At 45.4% G+C, this 18,135-nt stretch overlaps 1 protein-coding gene across 1 annotated transcript in view; it reads right to left on the reverse strand.

The window, feature by feature from the left end:
- LOC124795256 (cholesterol 7-desaturase nvd) overlaps nucleotides 1-18,135 on the reverse strand; it is a 121,298-nt gene that overhangs the window by 24,373 nt on the left and 78,790 nt on the right. The window contains exons 2-4 of the mRNA XM_047259201.1: nucleotides 17,358-17,530; nucleotides 14,305-14,500; nucleotides 7,830-8,024 (exon numbers count right to left, since the gene is read on the reverse strand). Of these exons, the coding sequence (XP_047115157.1) occupies nucleotides 7,830-8,024; nucleotides 14,305-14,500; nucleotides 17,358-17,525 (559 nt within the window). The 5' untranslated portion in view covers nucleotides 17,526-17,530. The remainder of the gene's footprint in view (nucleotides 1-7,829; nucleotides 8,025-14,304; nucleotides 14,501-17,357; nucleotides 17,531-18,135) is intronic.

Below are 18,135 nucleotides of genomic sequence, written 5' to 3' on the forward strand. Positions count from 1 at the left end.
GATTTGCGCCCGTCAGTTAACCTTCACACGCCGCAGAGCAGCGCAAAGCATGGGAGGAATCAGACACCGTTCCACACATCGTGTTACTCTCGTTCCTTCCTACCGCGTAAATTGTTTAGTGAAGTATCTGAGATGGGGTGGGTCTCAAAGCGTCCTTAAAAATGGCATTAATTTATGCACTTTCAATATGGTAGGAAAATGGCGAAGGCTCCAGAAAATTATAAACCTTTCATCATAGCAATCATATTTCACCTGTCTCAAGCGTATTACGTAATCTTTACCGAGGTTATACAACTATTCGCTCTTTTAACCTTTCGTTTATCTTACTACATAACTCTTTGTTCCTGTTTGAGGAAACACGCTACAATCTCCGGTTGTCAGTCTGACTGAAAACTATTTGATGCTTTATCGTTTAATACTCTTTGGAAATCAATTTGCAGCCATTTGTTATTGTTGTTGTGGTCTTCAGTCCTGAGACTGGTTTGATGCAGCTCTCCATGCCAATCCATCCTGTGCAAGCTCCATCTCCCAGTGCCTACTGCAACCTACATCCTTCTGAATCTGCTTAGTGTATTCATCTCTTGGTCTCCCTCTACGATTTTTACCCTCCACGCTGCCCTCCAATGCTAAATTTGTGATCCCTTCTTCTAGTCACGTTGTGCCACAAACTTCTCCCCAATCCTATTCAATACCTCATTAGTTACGTGATCTACCCACCTAATCTTCATCATTCTTCTGTAGCACCACATTTCGAAAGCTTCTATTCTCTTCTTGTCCAAACTACTTATTGTCCATGTTTCACTTCCATACAAGGCTACACTGCATACAAATACTTTCAGAAACGACTTCCTGACACTTAAATCTATACTCGATGTTAACAAATTTCTCTTCTTCAGAAACGCTTTCCTTGCCATTGCCAGTCTACATTTTATATCCTCTCTACTTCGACCATCATCAGTTATTTTGCTCCCCAAATAGCAAAACTCCTTTACTACTTTAAGTGTCTCATTTCCTAATCTAATTCCCTCAGCATCACCCGATTTAATTTAACTACATTCCATTATCGTCGTTTCGCTTTTGTTGATGTTCATCTTATATCCTCCCTTCAAGACACCATCCATTCCGTTCAACTGCTCTTCCAACCCCTTTGCTGTCTCTGACAGAATTACAATGTCATCGGCGAACCTCAAAGTTTTTATTTCTTCTCCATGGATTTTAATACCTACTCCGAATTTTTCTTTTGTTTCTGTGGTGTCACCGCCAGACAGCACACTTACTAGGTGGTAGCCCTCAAATCGGCCGCGGTCCGTTGGTATACGTCGGACCCGCGTGTCGCCACTATCAGTGATTGCAGACCGAGCGCCGCCACACGGCAGGTCTAGAGAGACTTCCTAGCACTCGCCCCAGTTCTACAACCGACTTTGCTAGCGATGGTTCACTGACAAAATTCGCTCTCATTTGCCGAGACGATAGTTAGCATAGCCTTCAGCTACGTCATTTGCTACGACCGAGCAAGCCGCCATTACCAGTTACTATTGATACTGAATCATGTACCGTCAAGAGCGACGTTCACCATTAATGAATTAAAGTTAAGTATTCCACCAGCTACGTCCGTTTTTTCTAAATTCTAATTTCCTTGTCCTGTTCCAGACCTCGCGCCAGCCTGCGTGAGCTAAAACGCGTGCCTTTCGGCTTCCTCTAGTAACACGGTTTTGGCTCTCCTGCCAACCACAACAGTTTCCTTTACTGCTTGCTCAATATACAGATTGAATAACATCGGGGACAGGCTACAACCCTGTCTCACTCCCTTCCCAACCGCTGCTTCGTTTTCATGCCCCTCGACTCTTATAACTGCCATCTGGTTTCTGTACAAATTGTAAATAGTCTTTCACTCCTTGTATTTTACCCCTGCCACCTTCAGAATTTGAAAGAGAGTATTCCAGTCAAAATTGTCAAAAGCTTTCTGTAAGTCTACAAAAGGTAGAAACGTAGGTTTGCCTTTCCTTAATCTAGCTTCTAAGGTAAGTCGTAGGGTCAGTATTGCCTCACGTGTTCCAACCTCTCTACGGAATCCAAAATGATATTCCCGAGGTCGGCTTCTACCAGTTTTTCCATTCGTCTGTAAAGAATTCGCGTAAGTATTTTGCAGCTGTGACTTATTAAACTGACAGTTCGGTAATTTTTACATCTTTCAACACCTGCTTTCTTTGGGATTCTAATTATCACATTCTTCTTGAAGTCTGAGGGTATTTCGCCTGTCTCGTACATCTTGCTCACCAGATGATAGAGATCTGTCAGTACTGGCTCTCCCAAGGCCGTCAATAGTTCCAATGGTATGTTGTCTACTCCCGGGGCCTTGTTTCGACTTAGGTCTTTCACTGCTCTGTCAAACTCTGCACGCAGTATCGCATCTCCCATTTCATCTTCATCTACATCCTCGTCCATTTCCATAATATTGTCGTCAAGTACATCGCCCTTGTATAGAGACCTCTACATACTCCTTCCACCTTTCTGCTTTCCCTTCTTTGCTTAGAACTGTGTTTCCATCTGAGCTCTTGATATTCATACAAGTGGCTCTCTTTTCTCCAAAGGTCTCTTTAATTTTCCTGTAGGCAGTATCTACCTTACCCCTAGTGAGATAAGCTTCTACATTCTTACATTTGTCCTCTAGCCAACCCTGCTTAGCCATTTTGCACTTCCTGTCGATCTCATTTTTGAGACGTTTGTACTCCTTTTTGCCTGCTTCATTTACTGCGTTTTTATATTTTCACCTTTCACAAATTAAATTCAATATTTCTTCTATTACCCAAGGATTTCTACTAGCTCTCGTCTTTTTACCTACTTGATCCTCTGCTGCCTTCACTACTTCTTCCCTCAGAGCTACCCATTCTTCTTCTACTGTACTTCTTTCTCCCATTCCTGTCAATTGTTCCCTTATGCTCTCCCTGTAACTCTGTACAACCTCAGGTTTAGTCAGTTTATCCAGGTCACGTCTCCTTAAATTCTCACCTTTTTGCAGTTTCTTCAGTTTTAATAGATTGTGGTCAGAGTCCACATCTGCCCCTGGAAATGTCTTACAACTTAAAACCTGGTTCCTAAATCTCTGCCTTACCATTATACACTCCTGGAAATGGAAAAAAGAACACTTTGACACCGGTGTGTCAGACCCACCATACTTGCTCCGGACACTGCGAGAGGGCTGTACAAGCAATGATCACTCGCACGGCACAGCGGACACACCAGGAACCGCGGTGTTGGCCGTCGAATGGCGCTAGCTGCGCAGCATTTGTGCACCGCCGCCGTCAGTGTCAGCCAGTTTGCCGTGGCATACGGAGCTCCATCGCAGTCTTTAACACTGGTAGCATGCCGCGACAGCGTGGACGTGAACCGTATGTGCAGTTGACGGACTTTGAGCGAGGGCGTATAGTGGGCATGCGGGAGGCCGGGTGGACGTACCGCCGAATTGCTCAACACGTGGGGCGTGAGGTCTCCACAGTACATCGATGTTGTCGCCAGTGGTCGGCGGAAGGTGCACGTGCCCGTCGACCCGGGACCGGACCGAAGCGACGCACGGATGCACGCCAAGACCATAGGATCCTACGCAGTGCCGTAGGGGACCGCACCGCCACTTCCCAGCTAATTAGGGACACTGTTGCTCCTGGGGTATCGGCGAGGACCATTCGCAACCGTCTCCATGAAGCTGGGCTACGGTCCCGCACACCGTTAGGCCGTCTTCCGCTCACGCCCCAACATCGTGCAGCCCGCCTCCAGTGGTGTCGCGACAGGCGCGAATGGAGGGACGAATGGAGACGTGTCGTCGTCAGCGATGAGAGTCGCTTCTGCCTTGGTGCCAATGATGGTCGTATGCGTGTTTGGCGCCGTGCAGGTGAGCGCCACAATCAGGACTGCATACGACCGAGGCACACAGGGCCAACACCCGGCATCATGGTGTGGGGAGCGATCTCCTACACTGGCCATACACCACTGGTGATCGTCGAGGGGACACTGAATAGTGCACGGTACATCCAAACCGTCATCGAACCCATCGTTCTACCATTCCTAGACCGGCAAGGGAACTTGCTGTTCCAACAGGACAATGTACGTCTGCATGTATCCCGTGCCACCCAACGTGCTCTAGAAGGTGTAAGTCAACTACCCTGGCCAGCAAGATCTCCGGATCTGTCCCCCATTGAGCATGTTTGGGACTGGATGAAGCGTCGTCTCACGCGGTCTGCACGTCCAGCACGAACGCTGGTCCAACTGAGGCGCCAGGTGGAAATGGCATGGCAAGCCGTTGCACAGGACTACATCCAGCATCTCTACGATCGTCTCCATGGGAGAATAGCAGCCTGCATTGCTGCGAAAGGTGGATATACACTGTACTAGTGCCGGCATTGTGCATGCTCTGTTGCCTGTGTCTATGTGCCTGTGGTTCTGTCAGTGTGATCATGTGATGTATCTGACCCCAGGAATGTGTCAATAAAGTTTCCCCTTCCTGGGACAATGAATTCACGGTGTTCTTATCTCAATTTCCAGGAGTGTAGTTTTTGTATAGTTGACAAAAATCGTAACTACATTTCGAAGAAGGCCATTTGCCCCACTAGTGTGGCATATTCGCAGATTTCCCACGTTTATTACGCATCGTGTTGGCTACCATTGACATTTTTCGAAGAAAAATGAATTATCAAGTGTAGGCTTCATTTTTATTTTCGAAGAGATGCTCGGCGGGAGAGTATTCTTCCGTAATTCTTCCAATTTTTGTCGTATTCTCAGACCACACACAGGAAGATCCTCTGCAGTCCTGGTTGGCGCTCTTCGGCACTGAAGTCTCTGAACAGTCACTGTACCTGTATCCTCATGTATTAGATGTCTATAAATTGCTGTTATTTTCTGGAATTTATCTACGGAAGGTTCTTGCCTTCTAAGTTAAGGCGGAGCGGTTCGGTTGGGACCTGGCAGCCAAAACAAATGCTGCTGCTGCTGCCTCTGAAGATCTGCACTGTACAGATCGACTGGGTCTTAACTCTCCGCGTATGTCTGCTTTACAGTTGTACAGGCGCTGCGTATTTCGACGCTCTTTAGGCAAGAACCCCCCCCCCCCCCCCCCCATTCTTAAAATAAAAACATTCGCGAACTCATTGTCTGTCTGCTGCTGTCAGCCTCTCCACTCTGCGCACAATTCAAAGCGCCAGTGCATTAAAGAAGCAGCTGACCCACTTGCTTTCGTCATCCTCGTAACTTTCCCCTAAAAAATTTACGTGTAAGACCAGTCTGTCTCTGCCTAACAGCAAAGCAAATGTCCCCTCATTCTGGCAGTTGTACTTCTTTCCCTTTTAGTTCCCGAGTCACTTCCCTATCTGCTGTTCATTACTAGCGTTTCTGCCACCTTCCCCGTCCCAGCCTTCTGCATCTCCTGCTGCCAGTATCCTCAGTTTAAATCTATCCGAGTGTTCTTTTCGTGAACGAATATAAAAATCGTTTCTTTTTCTTCTAAAGTTCCCGTAATTTTCTGCTATTTACGTGATACTTATCTTGAATTGTTACATCCCACGTTAAATATAAGATTTCTAATAACACGTGTGTTAATGGACACAATGTTAAATATTTAGAATGGGGGTTAGATGTAAGAGAAGGCCTAGTAACCCTATCTTGATATATAAACAAATAAAAGGAAATGAAGCTATTACAGAGTATTTGTTGTGTCTCTTGAAGTGGTACGACGGAGTTAGTGTAAGGTAGTTGGCTCTGAGGCTGCATTAACCGAAGTCGTGACAAGATGTTCCTCGAAGGTGAAACTGCTAAGCAGGGTAACGAGACGGTTTTTTTAGGGTGCAGTTGTATCGAAGTAAGGTATCAGTTATAGGGTGACAGTTATTGAACTATACGAAAAAAGACGTGAATCTGATACGAACTACGGCGTGCACACCCTTTATTCAACGTCACTACAGATAATGGATTTAGGTTACGGCATCTTCGATATGTGTGCATCATTGGCAATGATGTGGCACAGACGAATAAGGAAATTCTGCATGACCCGGTGAAGTGTCGGAACATCGATGCTGTCGATGACCTCCTGAGTGGCTGCTTTCAGCTCAGCATTGGTTTTGGGTTATTGCTGTACACCTTGTCTTTAATACAGCCCCACAAAAAGGAGTCGCACGTGTTCAGATCCGGAGAATATGGCGGTCAATGTAAGTCCTTCCCAGTGGCCTCCGGGTACCCCAGAGCCAGAACGCGGACCTCAAAGTGCTCCTGCAGGACACCACTCTCCTGCTTTGATGGGGTCGAGCTCCGTCTTGCACGAACCACATCTTGTCGAAATCAGGGTCACTTTGGATACTGAGGACGAAATCATCTTCCAGAACCTACACGTATCATTCGGTAGGAATATCCCACCCATTATTCTTTGACTGGACATTGCACACCACACAGTCACCCGTTGACTGTGAGACTTCTCGAATCGCAAAGAGTCTTCTCAATTGCGAAACGCGGATTATCAGTGCCTAAAAAGCGCCAATTTTGCTTACTGACGAACTCATCCTAATGAAAGTGGGGTAAACCAAAGCACGCGCACGCACACCCTAATCCCCATCATCCCCCGCGGCCAACTGTGCAGTTTGAATGCCCTAACGCAAAGCATTCAGAAGTTATGACGATTTTATTTCATATAGTTCAGTAATTGTCACCCTGTAAGTTTTTCTTGAATTCTTACAAGGGCATTGAAAAACTGGATCCAGATCAATCGAGAAAAGAGGAAGAATTTGTGTCGAACTATGAAAAAATAAGCAAAATATACAAACTGAGTAGTCAATGGGCAACATATGCAACATCAGGGAGACTAAGAGCTCAAGAGCGCCGTGGTCCCGTGGTTAGCGTGAGCGGCTGTGGAACGAGAAGTCCTTGGTTCAAGTCGTCCATCGACTGAAAAGTTTAATTTTTTTTTTTTATTTTCAGACAATTATTATCTGTCCGTCCGTCCGATGCAAGGTAACTGCGCCGTAGTATGGGGACGCCACACCTAAACAAACATCGAAACACACGACGTCAGTCGACTACAGCGCACGGAAGAGAGAGTATTCCTGCTAACGAGGCTCCCTGGCTGGCAGTTGACTGTTCACTACTTTGGACGAGAGTGCATTAAATACCATTAAATACGTGAGATGTATTCCGTGGGCAATATGAATCCAGCAAATATAGCTCGGGCCTTCAATAACAATCGCACGGTTTTGCGGTGCGGTCGCAAAACACAGGCGCTAAACTTATTACAGTGAACAGAGACGTCAGTGAACGAACGGACAGATCATAACTCTGCGAAAATAAAGAAAATAAAATTTTCACTCTAGGGAAGACTTGAACCAAGGACCTCTAAGTTCCACAGCGGGTCACGCTGACCACGGGACCACGGCGCTCTTAAACTCCCACAGTCCTTGATGTTGCTTATCTCTCACATGGACTACTAAGTTTATATATTTTGCTTACTTTTTTTCATAGTACCACACAACTTCTTCTTGTTTTCTCGATTGATCTGTGTTCAGTTTTTCAAGGCCTATCCACTGTGCCAACTTATAACTAAATCTGAGGAGGGTGCGATGCGGAGGTTCCCTTGTTAGTAGGCTGCTTGTTATTAATAGGAAGTCAGGTATACTACGTCTTCCTTAGGTTAAATGCTAGTCATCAGTTAATGTGTGTGTAAGTGTGTGTTTTTTTTTCTTCATGGCTACTATAGGAGTTGCTATCATTGCTGGGACCAAGAAGTGAACTTTGTTCGTCTCCTCAGCGCTGCAGCCCGTGAAAGCGCGTGGCACTGCCCACTGCCTCTGGCGGCTTACCCTTGTCGGTGTAGGGGATGGAGGCGCAGCGGCCGTCGTCGCCGCGGAAGCGCCAGCCGTGGAAGGGGCACTCGAGGCAGGAGCCGCGCACCGCGCCGCCCACGGCCATGTTGGCGCCCAGGTGCGGGCAGTAGGCGTCCAGCACGTGCACGCGGCCGCCGCCGTCCGCCGCGCGGAACACCGCCAGGTTCTCCCCTGCGACACCAGACACAGACGCCTCCGCTCAGCAGCCTGCCGCGGCCCACGCTGCACAGCTCACAAGACTACCAGCTACTGCAGCCGGGGTTCGCAAAGTGGAAACTGACCAAATGGATTGTGTCGGAAAAGATTATTCGATAATCCTCCCGTATCCCGCGTATGAGACGCTCTATCGAAAGTATAAAGAGTGAAGAGTACTGGTGCGCCAAGTTACGGCCGTGTGTCGTAAACAACGTGTCAAAGCGATGAGGCCAAATGAGTTCGCACGCAGAATTCAGTTATGTCAAACTGCCGTTGCCGGACGTGTATAACTTACAAGAACAAGACAACGAGCGAATGCCAGGATCTCTGAAGCAGTGTTGTTAGTACGAATAAAACTGAGCATATCTATTGGCAAATATGGTCAAGTAGGACGTCTACTTTACACGCCATATCAGAAAAACACGGATTGCCTTCTGTACGTTATGTGACACAGTTGTTGTCAGAAAATGTGATATCCGAGTGACCTAACTGGAAGCGGATGGGGATGCCGGGTTGCAACACAGCTAATATATGTAACAAACAAACAAATCAGTTCCGTGTAAACCGAGCGAGGTGGCGCAGTGGTTAGACACTGGACTCGCATTCGGGAGGACGACGGTTCAATCCCGCGTCCGGCCATCCTGATTTAGGTTTTCCGTGATTTCCCTAAATCGCTCCAGGTAAATGCCGGGATGGTTCCTTTCAAAGGGCACGGCCGACTTCCTTCCCCGACCTTCCCTAATCCGATGAGACCGATGACCTTGCTGTCTGGTCTCCTTCCCCGAAACAACCAACCAGTTCCGTGTAATTTCTATTATGTGCAAGGTTTCAATAGCGTTTCTAGGACTATCGGTTATATTCCACAGTAGTCTAAAAAACAAATCCGTAAATTACTGCAATTCGTACCATAATAATATGCAAGGGAGACTTTTTTCAAAAAGATACTACAGCACTGACCCTGCGGTGCGTGGGATTGTATATCTACTCTGCTTTCGTTCTCTTTCGTCTTGCAAAAAAAAAAAAAAAAAAGGTTCTCAGCGTATGGGACTTAACTTCTGAGGTCATTAGTCCCCTAGAATTTAGAACTACTTAAACCTAACTGACCTAAGGACATCACACACATCCATGCTCGTGGCAGGATTCGAACCAGCGACCGTAGCGGTCGCGCGGTTCCACACAGTAGCGGCTAGAACCGCTCGGCCACCTCTGCCGGCTTCCGTCTTGCAGTACTGCTGTACTGTTACTACTGAACTTAATTTTTTCTTTCCAGCTGGGACAGCGGCATAGATTACGTCATAATATGACACTCTGTACTGAATAATTCCAAGTAATCTGCAGACGGTTTAGTCAGTAATCCTCCTCCTCCTCCACTACAAGCTTGTCTCGGCTCTACAGCCATTCTCAAGAAAACCTGTAGAATTTACGATCGGTGAGTTTACTTCCGTTTATAAGAGTTATACAGAAAATTCAGTTTGCATACATACTTACATATAGTTGGAATAGATACCCATATCGCAACAGTCAGTTGACTGTCCTGTGTTTAATTGTTGCTACATCGCTATAATCGTATAACTTTTTTATGGAACGTTTCCGTGAAATACTTTTGACAGTTGCAGTGACAGTTTATTCTCGTCGATACCTTACTTTTACAGTGCAGACTTTGCTGGTCAGTAATGTTAGTTACATTTCATTGCTATTACAATTTTACTATCGTTTACACCTACAACTGTCTTTGGTTTTCTGTTTACTGTGATTTTTATTCGTTCCCTTTTCCAACTGTCAAAAGTACTTCGCGAAAATGTTCCATACAATCAAAACTTACTCGAATATAGCGATCTAGCAGAAAATAGACAGTCGACAGTTTACTCACTGATACAATATGGACATCTATTCGAACTAGATGCAAATATGTATACAACACACGTACAACTTTTATAAACTTAAGTATACTCACCAAATGTAAAATCTACAGGTTTCCTTGAGAATGGCACTATAGCCGAAACAACCTTGAAGTAAAGGAGGAGAAGGACTAATTAAACCATTTGCAGCTTACCTCGAATTATTAACTACAAAATTATTAACTACAAAATTATTAACTACAAAATTATTAACTACAAAATTATTAACTACAAAATTATTAACTACAAAATTATTAACTACAAAATTATTAACTACAAAATTATTAACTACAAAATTATTAACTACAAAATTATTAACTACAAAATTATTAACTACAAAATTATTAACTACAAAATTATTAACTACAAAATTATTAACTACAAAATTATTAACTACAAAATTATTAACTACAAAATTATTAACTACGAAATTATTAACTACGAAATTATTAACTACAAAATTATTAACTACAAAATGAGTTTATATTATTTCAGTAGCAGTCTGGATTTGATATACCAGTTCTGTAACACAGGTTGTACATTAAGTCCAGGAACACTTTCAATTATTTATTGCACAAGAACCAAACATCGTACAGATATAATAATACATATGTCATTTTGAAGGGAAACCGTGAAAGTTTTTTTTTTTTTCATGCATACCGCCACAGGGTAGTTTGGTAATTTGCTGATAGCGCTAGTCACAAACATGGCGATGGATCGGCCGTGCTACAGAAGAGGATAGTTGTTCCATGAAATGGCCTCCCCGATCACCAGATCTCACTCTGCGTGAGTCTTTTCTATTGGGACACATTAAAGACCTGGTGTACGAACCGCCTCTACCACGTGATGTAGCATAGCTCCGGGAGAGAATAGGGGAAGCGACTACCACAGTCGACGATGCCATGCTGGGACAGGTATGACAAGAATTCGATTATCGTACTGACGTCTGCCGGGTCACTCATGCTTCGCATATCGAGTGTTTGTAAGAAAAACTTCCAGAGTTTCTCTTCAAAATGCAATATGTATGACTTCTGTACAATGTTTAGTTCTTGTGCAATTAATAATTGAAAGTTTTCCCGTACTTTATGTACACCATGTAATTAAGAGTGAAACCTGGCTCGGGTGGAAGCATACGATCATAGAAGCAAAAACATAACAGTGAACATGGGCCCACAGGTGAGACGTTTCCGAGGTAATTCCCAGCCTGTGGTGACCACTCGGAACGAATTTGACAGTGAAATATTACGTTGGTTACTAGAGATGCCCTTGGCATTTGACCTATTCCATTAAGTCCCCATGAAATTGGGGTCTGTAGGAGCAATAATTTGCGCGCAGCGAGCGAGAAAATGTGTAAATCTTGTGTGGGGGATCTGAAGGCAATGCAGGTTGCATAAAACTCCTAGATAGGGGCCACTGCATCACCCCGCGTAAGAGTGGTCTGTCCTTGTCGTTCCGAAGGATTTTTCTCAGCGTGAGAGTCATTTGTCTCTTGCCTCCTGTGGCTAGCAACAATGGTGTTAAATTACCATGAAGAGTTCGAGTCTCGATCGGGCACACAGTTTTAATCTGCCAGGAAGTTTCACCATGAAGAAGATTTATTAAATTAGCAGTCGTAATTCATCAGTTTGATATTTTAAGCATTTTGTGGCTGTGAGCTCAGCAACCGTTATGCAATTATATAAAATGTAATAATCAGGCAATGGGTTCCACACAACTTTTTTAAAAAACACGGTAACCAGGTTTCGATAGTTCTAAGAGTATTCTTGATTTAGTGGCCATTGTATCCGTAGTTGCTTTTGAATTCTTGAGGGTATTTTTGTTCTGTCATTGCAACTACAAATATGCGTGATTTTTTCCCCAGACGCGTTTCGCTTTATCGAGGTAAAGCATAATCAGTGGTCTGTAATTAAATTATTTACATTTAGATTTGCTTTTCGGTAGAAAAAACAGTTCGTTAAGAATATGTCGATTTGTACTTAACGGTTATTTTCGCTTGATTTCTGGCTTACATCGGGAAACGCCGTCTGCTAGCACATCGCTGCATTTCTGCTTTAGACACTGATAATTTTGAAGAATGGAACAGAAACATGTCATTTGACGAGAGCACTGTTGCTGAAATTTTAAAGTTGTTATGTGATTTCATGTAACTATTACCATTCTGATGAAGATAGTCTTAGAGATATCGAACCTGGTTAATGCGTTTTTTAAAAAAATTGTGTGCGACAATTTGACTGAATATTACATTTTATATAATTTATCAGTTTGTTTTCGTGAAAGTCGTACAGATGGCGTACATAAGCAACGTGCTATATATATAATTTTTTTTTGCAAATCGTGCTTGTAACTTGTCTGGCAGTTATTTAGGGTGACAGAGGGAGGAGGTGTCTGTGTGGGGGCGGGAGGGAGGGAGAGGTGGGAGGGGAGGAGGACGGGGAGGGAGGGAGGGAGGGAGAGTGATAGCGAGGAGGAGACAAATGCACGATGGTTACGGTAATTCTTACTGCAGCATCACTGCTGAGATGTGTGGTGTGTTTAGTTATAAGCATGGTAACTAATATGTTGGCCTTCGCATCTCACGAATTTGCCGTGTGTGTGCTCATAACTCAGCCAGTCATAAAAATATTGCCAGACGGACAACAGCTGCAGTTCCAAAGCCTTCGTGAGTCACGTTATTTATTTGTGAACAAACACCGACGTGTTTGCTAGACAGTGGTAACGGCATGTTTGAGGCTGTATGCGTGATGACAATCAGTAATCAAAGTAAACAGCAACAAATGAAATGTCCAAGAAAAAGTTTGTGAACGACGGCCGCATTAACTGACATGTGTGGGCTTACGTTAGATTCAAGTTGAGCAGTGAATGAAAGAATAAGCCTTATGAAAGTAAAGGAAGATACCTTTACTGTGATATACAAAAGTAATAAGCAACATAAAGACATTTTGTTGGAGATTACACGGGTTTACACAGGTGTAAAATCAAAGTCTTAGTGCTAGGTGACGTCCTGTACCGTGTAGCTGTAGCCTGGGCAAGTAAACTGCCTGAATTCTGCTCGGTGTTTGTTGACAAAGTGGCCGAGGTTCTGCTGTTGCTGTTCGAGGCTGTGCGGCGTGGGAGGGAGGGAGGGCTCTGCGAGTACCGACTGGTCGCAAACGAGGAGATGGCGAGCCGGCGGCAGCCGACCACTGAGACTCGTCCGGTTGGTGCCAACTTGGAGGAGGACGACGGGACGGCGCTGTCTGCTTCGCTCTGCAGAGATGGACCCACAGCCGAAAAGCTGGCTGTGAGACTGGATTAAAGATGGGAACGGCCTGTTCCGATGTCGCACAAAATACGATCGGTAGCGACGAAAGGTGTACGGAGACCGTGTCTGTCGCGAGTACAAAAACACCTCTTGTGAACCCGAGAGACGCGCTGCGCTCACCGACCGCCGACACATTCTTTAACGACCATCACCGTCCGTCAGGCAAACCTCGTATTGCCCAAGTAACGAACGCCATCGACCGAAGCTCCGTTATATGCCCAGGTAATTTTGTGTGCCACAACCTTGCGAGTTTTTACTGGGCAGCTAGGTACCAAAGTTACTCATTTGAGCGCGATTCTATACGGTCTGAGTCGACGTGGCCGTCCCGCTTGCCTCCAAAAAGTAGAACAGAGTTGTGGGACATTGTCCGAGCCGTAATTTGCAAGTAGCTGTAGTCAGCAGGTGTTGTTGAGCTCGGGAAACCCATAGTAGTCAGATTTTCAGTGGTTTGTGCCTCTCGATAGACTTTGAATGTTTGAATGGTAGCGCTCTGGTGTACGCCAGTTCGGCGTGTGACGTCCCCCGGTGACCAGCTTCCTCGCCTCAATGCATCAACGTACGCGCCGTCCAAGACTCTCGGCTGGCTGTCACATTGGTCGGCGGTGTACCTAAGCAGCATTGTCGCGGTCACGGCTGCAAAGAGAGTCCGCTGCACCCATTTGCACTGAGACTGCAACACTAGTTTTACTTGGATGACAGGTGGCTATACGTAGCGATCGGCCGTAGCTAATACGGTACCGAGAGTAAGGCTTCCGATAAAGAAAAAAGCACGCAAGTGCCGTGTTAATAAATACAGTACCGAGTAATGAATTAAAATTTGTATCAACGCCGAGATTCGAACCCAGGTCACCTGCTCCTGGCCTTGTTAGAAATTTTAATTCATTGCTTCGTCCTGTATTGATTATAGTAGGTAATTTGGGACTTAATGTGCGCATGGGACATGCAATTTCATGTAATTAACAAGTATTGTGAGTTTTGAAATTTTTTTAGAGCTGCTTTGTTTGTTGCAGGCAGTATGCTGGAGAACGTGGCCCAGTGCTCGGTCTCGTGTACTCACCCAGCGCGGAGACGTGCTGCACCTGGCCGGGGCGCAGGCGGTCGCCCTCGAGGACGGCGAACCAGCCGTTGGGGTAGACGGGCGGCAGGCGGCCCAGCTTGCGCTGCCTCCGCACGTCCCGCACGGCGTCGCGCCGCCCCCGCCGCCGCCCCCGCGCGCCCTCGCACGCGTACTGGTAGCCCACGTCGCACAGGTCCTGCGGCGCACACACCTCTGCTAAAGCTGCGCTACTCTGTCAAGTATCGTACAGTGTATCGGGGCGTCTGACCACTCCCTGCGGGGACTTGCAGCTGCTCCTTCTGGCTTGTGCGCTTGCTTACACCTGTGCACCTCAAGGGGGGTAGGGCGTCAAACGGGCCGGCCTCGAGCAGGAGAGCCATCTCAGGACATTTTAATTTCCACTGTCTATACTTTTACAAATAAATTCATAAAACTTTGTCAGCATCACCAGGAAGGATTCAGGATTCACACTCTTTGCAGTCCAAGCTCGAAAACATAACAAAATAAATTTTTTTACGTGCGAAATTTCGTCATTTTTTCACTTATTAATGACTGCATTTTTTGCTATAGGTACACTTTTCTTCATAAGTTAGAGAGATTCTTCGATGAATTTTTCACAGCATACATACCATACTCACAGGTCTATGAAACTACTTTATTTAATTTATCAAAAAACGAATGAACTGTTATATTTTAAACTTCATGTTTAGAAAAAAAACACAAATTTTATAGTTAATTAGCTCCATTTTTACCACAGTTTTTAATAGATTTGGAAAATTCTAGAGTTTCATACACCTTTAAGTATGGTTTGTATGCTGTGCAAAATTCATCGAAGAATCTCTCTTACCTATGAAGAAATGTGTACCTATAGCAAAAAATGCTGCCATTAGTAAGTGAAAAAATGATTAATACTCACACGTAAAAAAATTACTTCATTATGTTTTAGTCCACTGCTATGAGTGTAAATTCTGAATCTTTCCTGGTCATGCTGACAAAGTTTTATTTATTTATTTATTTATTTGTTTATTTATTTATTTATTTGTAAAAGTATAGACAGTGCAAATTGAAATGTCCTGTGGTGCCTCTCCTGCTCCAAGTCGGCCCGTTTGACGTCCTACCCCCCCCCCCCCCCTTGCGACACCTGCGTCCACAGTGGGTGCCTCCAGTTCCGTGTGGGGCAGGTTGCAGCCGCAAGACGCACAGCTGCAGACGCACCTCTACTGCGCCATGCCGGGACAGCTGGCGTCTGTATCTTGGAGCGTTAACCAGTTCAGCACCTAGCACCTTACGACCTCCGCTTCTTCGTAGACGATGACTATCTCCTTCTACTCGTACTGGGTACGGATCATGGGCTTTAGGACCATTTTAGATGACGCCACTCGAGTGCTTTGTAACCAATCTCTTTTCTACAGTGACTGCATCTTTCCAGTACTCTACCAATGGCCGGGATCTCCCACCTGATTTACCTACGAATGAGGCTATGTGATCACATTCCACTTCATATCCGTACAAACCGTTACTTACAAGTATTTGTCCAAATACAGCTGTAATACTAATGGAACGGTGTGATCTGCAGGCTAGGTGTGTGTGTGTGTGTGTGTGTGTGTGTGTGTGTGTGTGTGTGTGTAAAACTAAGAAAATAAGTTGGTAAATTACACGGCTTGCTCAACAAGTGCAATGTAGTAAACTGCAAAGTGATTACAGCATGCTCTGTGAGCAGAAACCAATACATACAAAAAGACACAACTCTACTCTACTTGAGCCAAAGAAAGATGAGTGTTTCTTGTAATGCCGAATTCTCCTAGTTCGTTGCATTGCAAATGGTAAAAGAACAACTGGCGAGTACTGCACGTCAGTTTCACATCAACCTTATGGGGACGGGAGGGGGGAAAAAGAAACAACACGCCAATGTCCATATATGTGACTTCTACCTATTCTAAAGACATTCATCACTCCAAAACATTACGGGTGAAACGAAGAGATATTTCGTTTTCAGACTTTCCTGATCGTACTGGGGATTTGGTATGCATTCAGTAGAATAATGTTGAACAAATTACATTATACTAAAACGGTAATGCGCTGAGAATAAGTATTTTTGACCGACTGGTCAGTTGGGATTTTAAGTCCTCGTTCCTACGCATCTCCCACTTTTTTATGTTTACACAAACTTGACTGGTGAACTGTCGAGGTGTCAGCTAGGCGGCAGGGGCTACGTCCCGCTACAACGTCCCGACACCCTTCACTTATCGTCCCATGCCACAAAGTGACCGGGAATCTTATCTAAAGTTTTCATTAGGCCGCAGCAGTTCTTCAGTTTCTTCCGCATTTTACATCGATTTCACTTCCATTGTTCGTTTCTACAACGAGGCTGAAATAATTTTAGTGCATCTGGGCACGACTACTATCTGTTTGAGTTTACTCGCTTGACATGCTTGCAATGAAACAACGTTTAAAAGTGTGACCGTGTTAAGAACACTTGTCTCTCACTACGTTAGATTGATGCCGAGGCGAATTGTATACGCGTGCACGTGTCTCCTGTCTACTTGCAATGCACAAAGGATGCTCAGCAGCATTCTGAAAAGCTCGTAAGGGCGTTGCAGGGTAGCGTGTGCTGCGAAAGAATTGTTAAGGAAAAAACTTAGGTACGTTGCGCCGTTTCCGAGATAATTACCATTGAAGTTAGGAACACACTACGTCCTGATTGCCTGACTTCAACGCTAATTATCACGGAGACGACGCAACGTACTTAATATTTTTTTCTTAGCAATTATTTATCAGCACAACTTACACTGTAATACCCTTACAGGCTTTCCAAGCTGTTTCTGACCACCTTGTATATATTCTGATCTAGGTCGTAACTGTCAGCCGCGTGTCCAAGCCAATCAATCAGTATGAAACTATAAAATAATTTCCTAATCCCAAGAATTTTTTTCTGCGCTAATTGCTGAACTAGAGCGCTGATTTAGACGTCCAAAAACACGAAGCCGAGTAGATGCAGGACAAATACGACGAGTCACGCTACGCCTGCAGAAGCAGCTCGCTCGCCCACCTACCTTGGTCCAGTCGATGTTGAGGACGAGGTAGCGCACGAAGAACCACAGGCCGACCAGGGCGCACAGCGGCTTCACGCAGGCCATCACCAGCGGCGCCGCCTCTGCGCATGCGCACGCCACGAGCCGAACGGCCTCCAGGGCCGAACACACTCCCAGGTCGACGCGCATCTTCCCTGCAAACATACACAATACCGCTCCGTTGCAAACTGCGTCAAGGCGCGTGCTTTTAAATACTAAGCATTCCGTTTGTGAATTTGTTAGATGGTGACCGTGACACCTGCATCTACATGTGTATTCCGCCGCCCCCCGGCTTGCGCTGTGTGACGGATGGAACCGTGTGTACCACTGCCAGTCAGTCCCCCCCCCCCCCCCAGCCCAACCCCTCACCGTCCAGTCGCGAACGTTGCGCGACAAGAACGACTCTCGGCAGAACCGGTGCGAGCTCCAGTGTTTCAGACTCTCCACCTCCAATGTAGCAGGCAGCGGGAGGACACTGCTTGAACCCAGCAGGAAGACACGCTCTCAGAATTTTCAGAACAGCTCAAACCGCGATGCACAGCACCTCTCTTTAAAGCCTCCAACTGAAATCTGACGATCTTCACTTCAGCGTCCTGTGGCGAAACGTGCAGTCTTCTCAGTCTTACCTGGTACAGGTCCCAGACTGACGAGCAGTATTCATTAGTAGGTCGAACGAGGGTTTTTTTTAAGCTGCTTGCTTTGTAATAGGACTACACCCCCTGAGGATTCTTTCAATGAGTATCAGTCTGCCATACGGCTT

Source organism: Schistocerca piceifrons, chromosome 4, assembly GCF_021461385.2.
Source record: "Schistocerca piceifrons isolate TAMUIC-IGC-003096 chromosome 4, iqSchPice1.1, whole genome shotgun sequence".
NCBI classification, from domain to species: Eukaryota; Metazoa; Arthropoda; class Insecta; order Orthoptera; family Acrididae; genus Schistocerca; species Schistocerca piceifrons.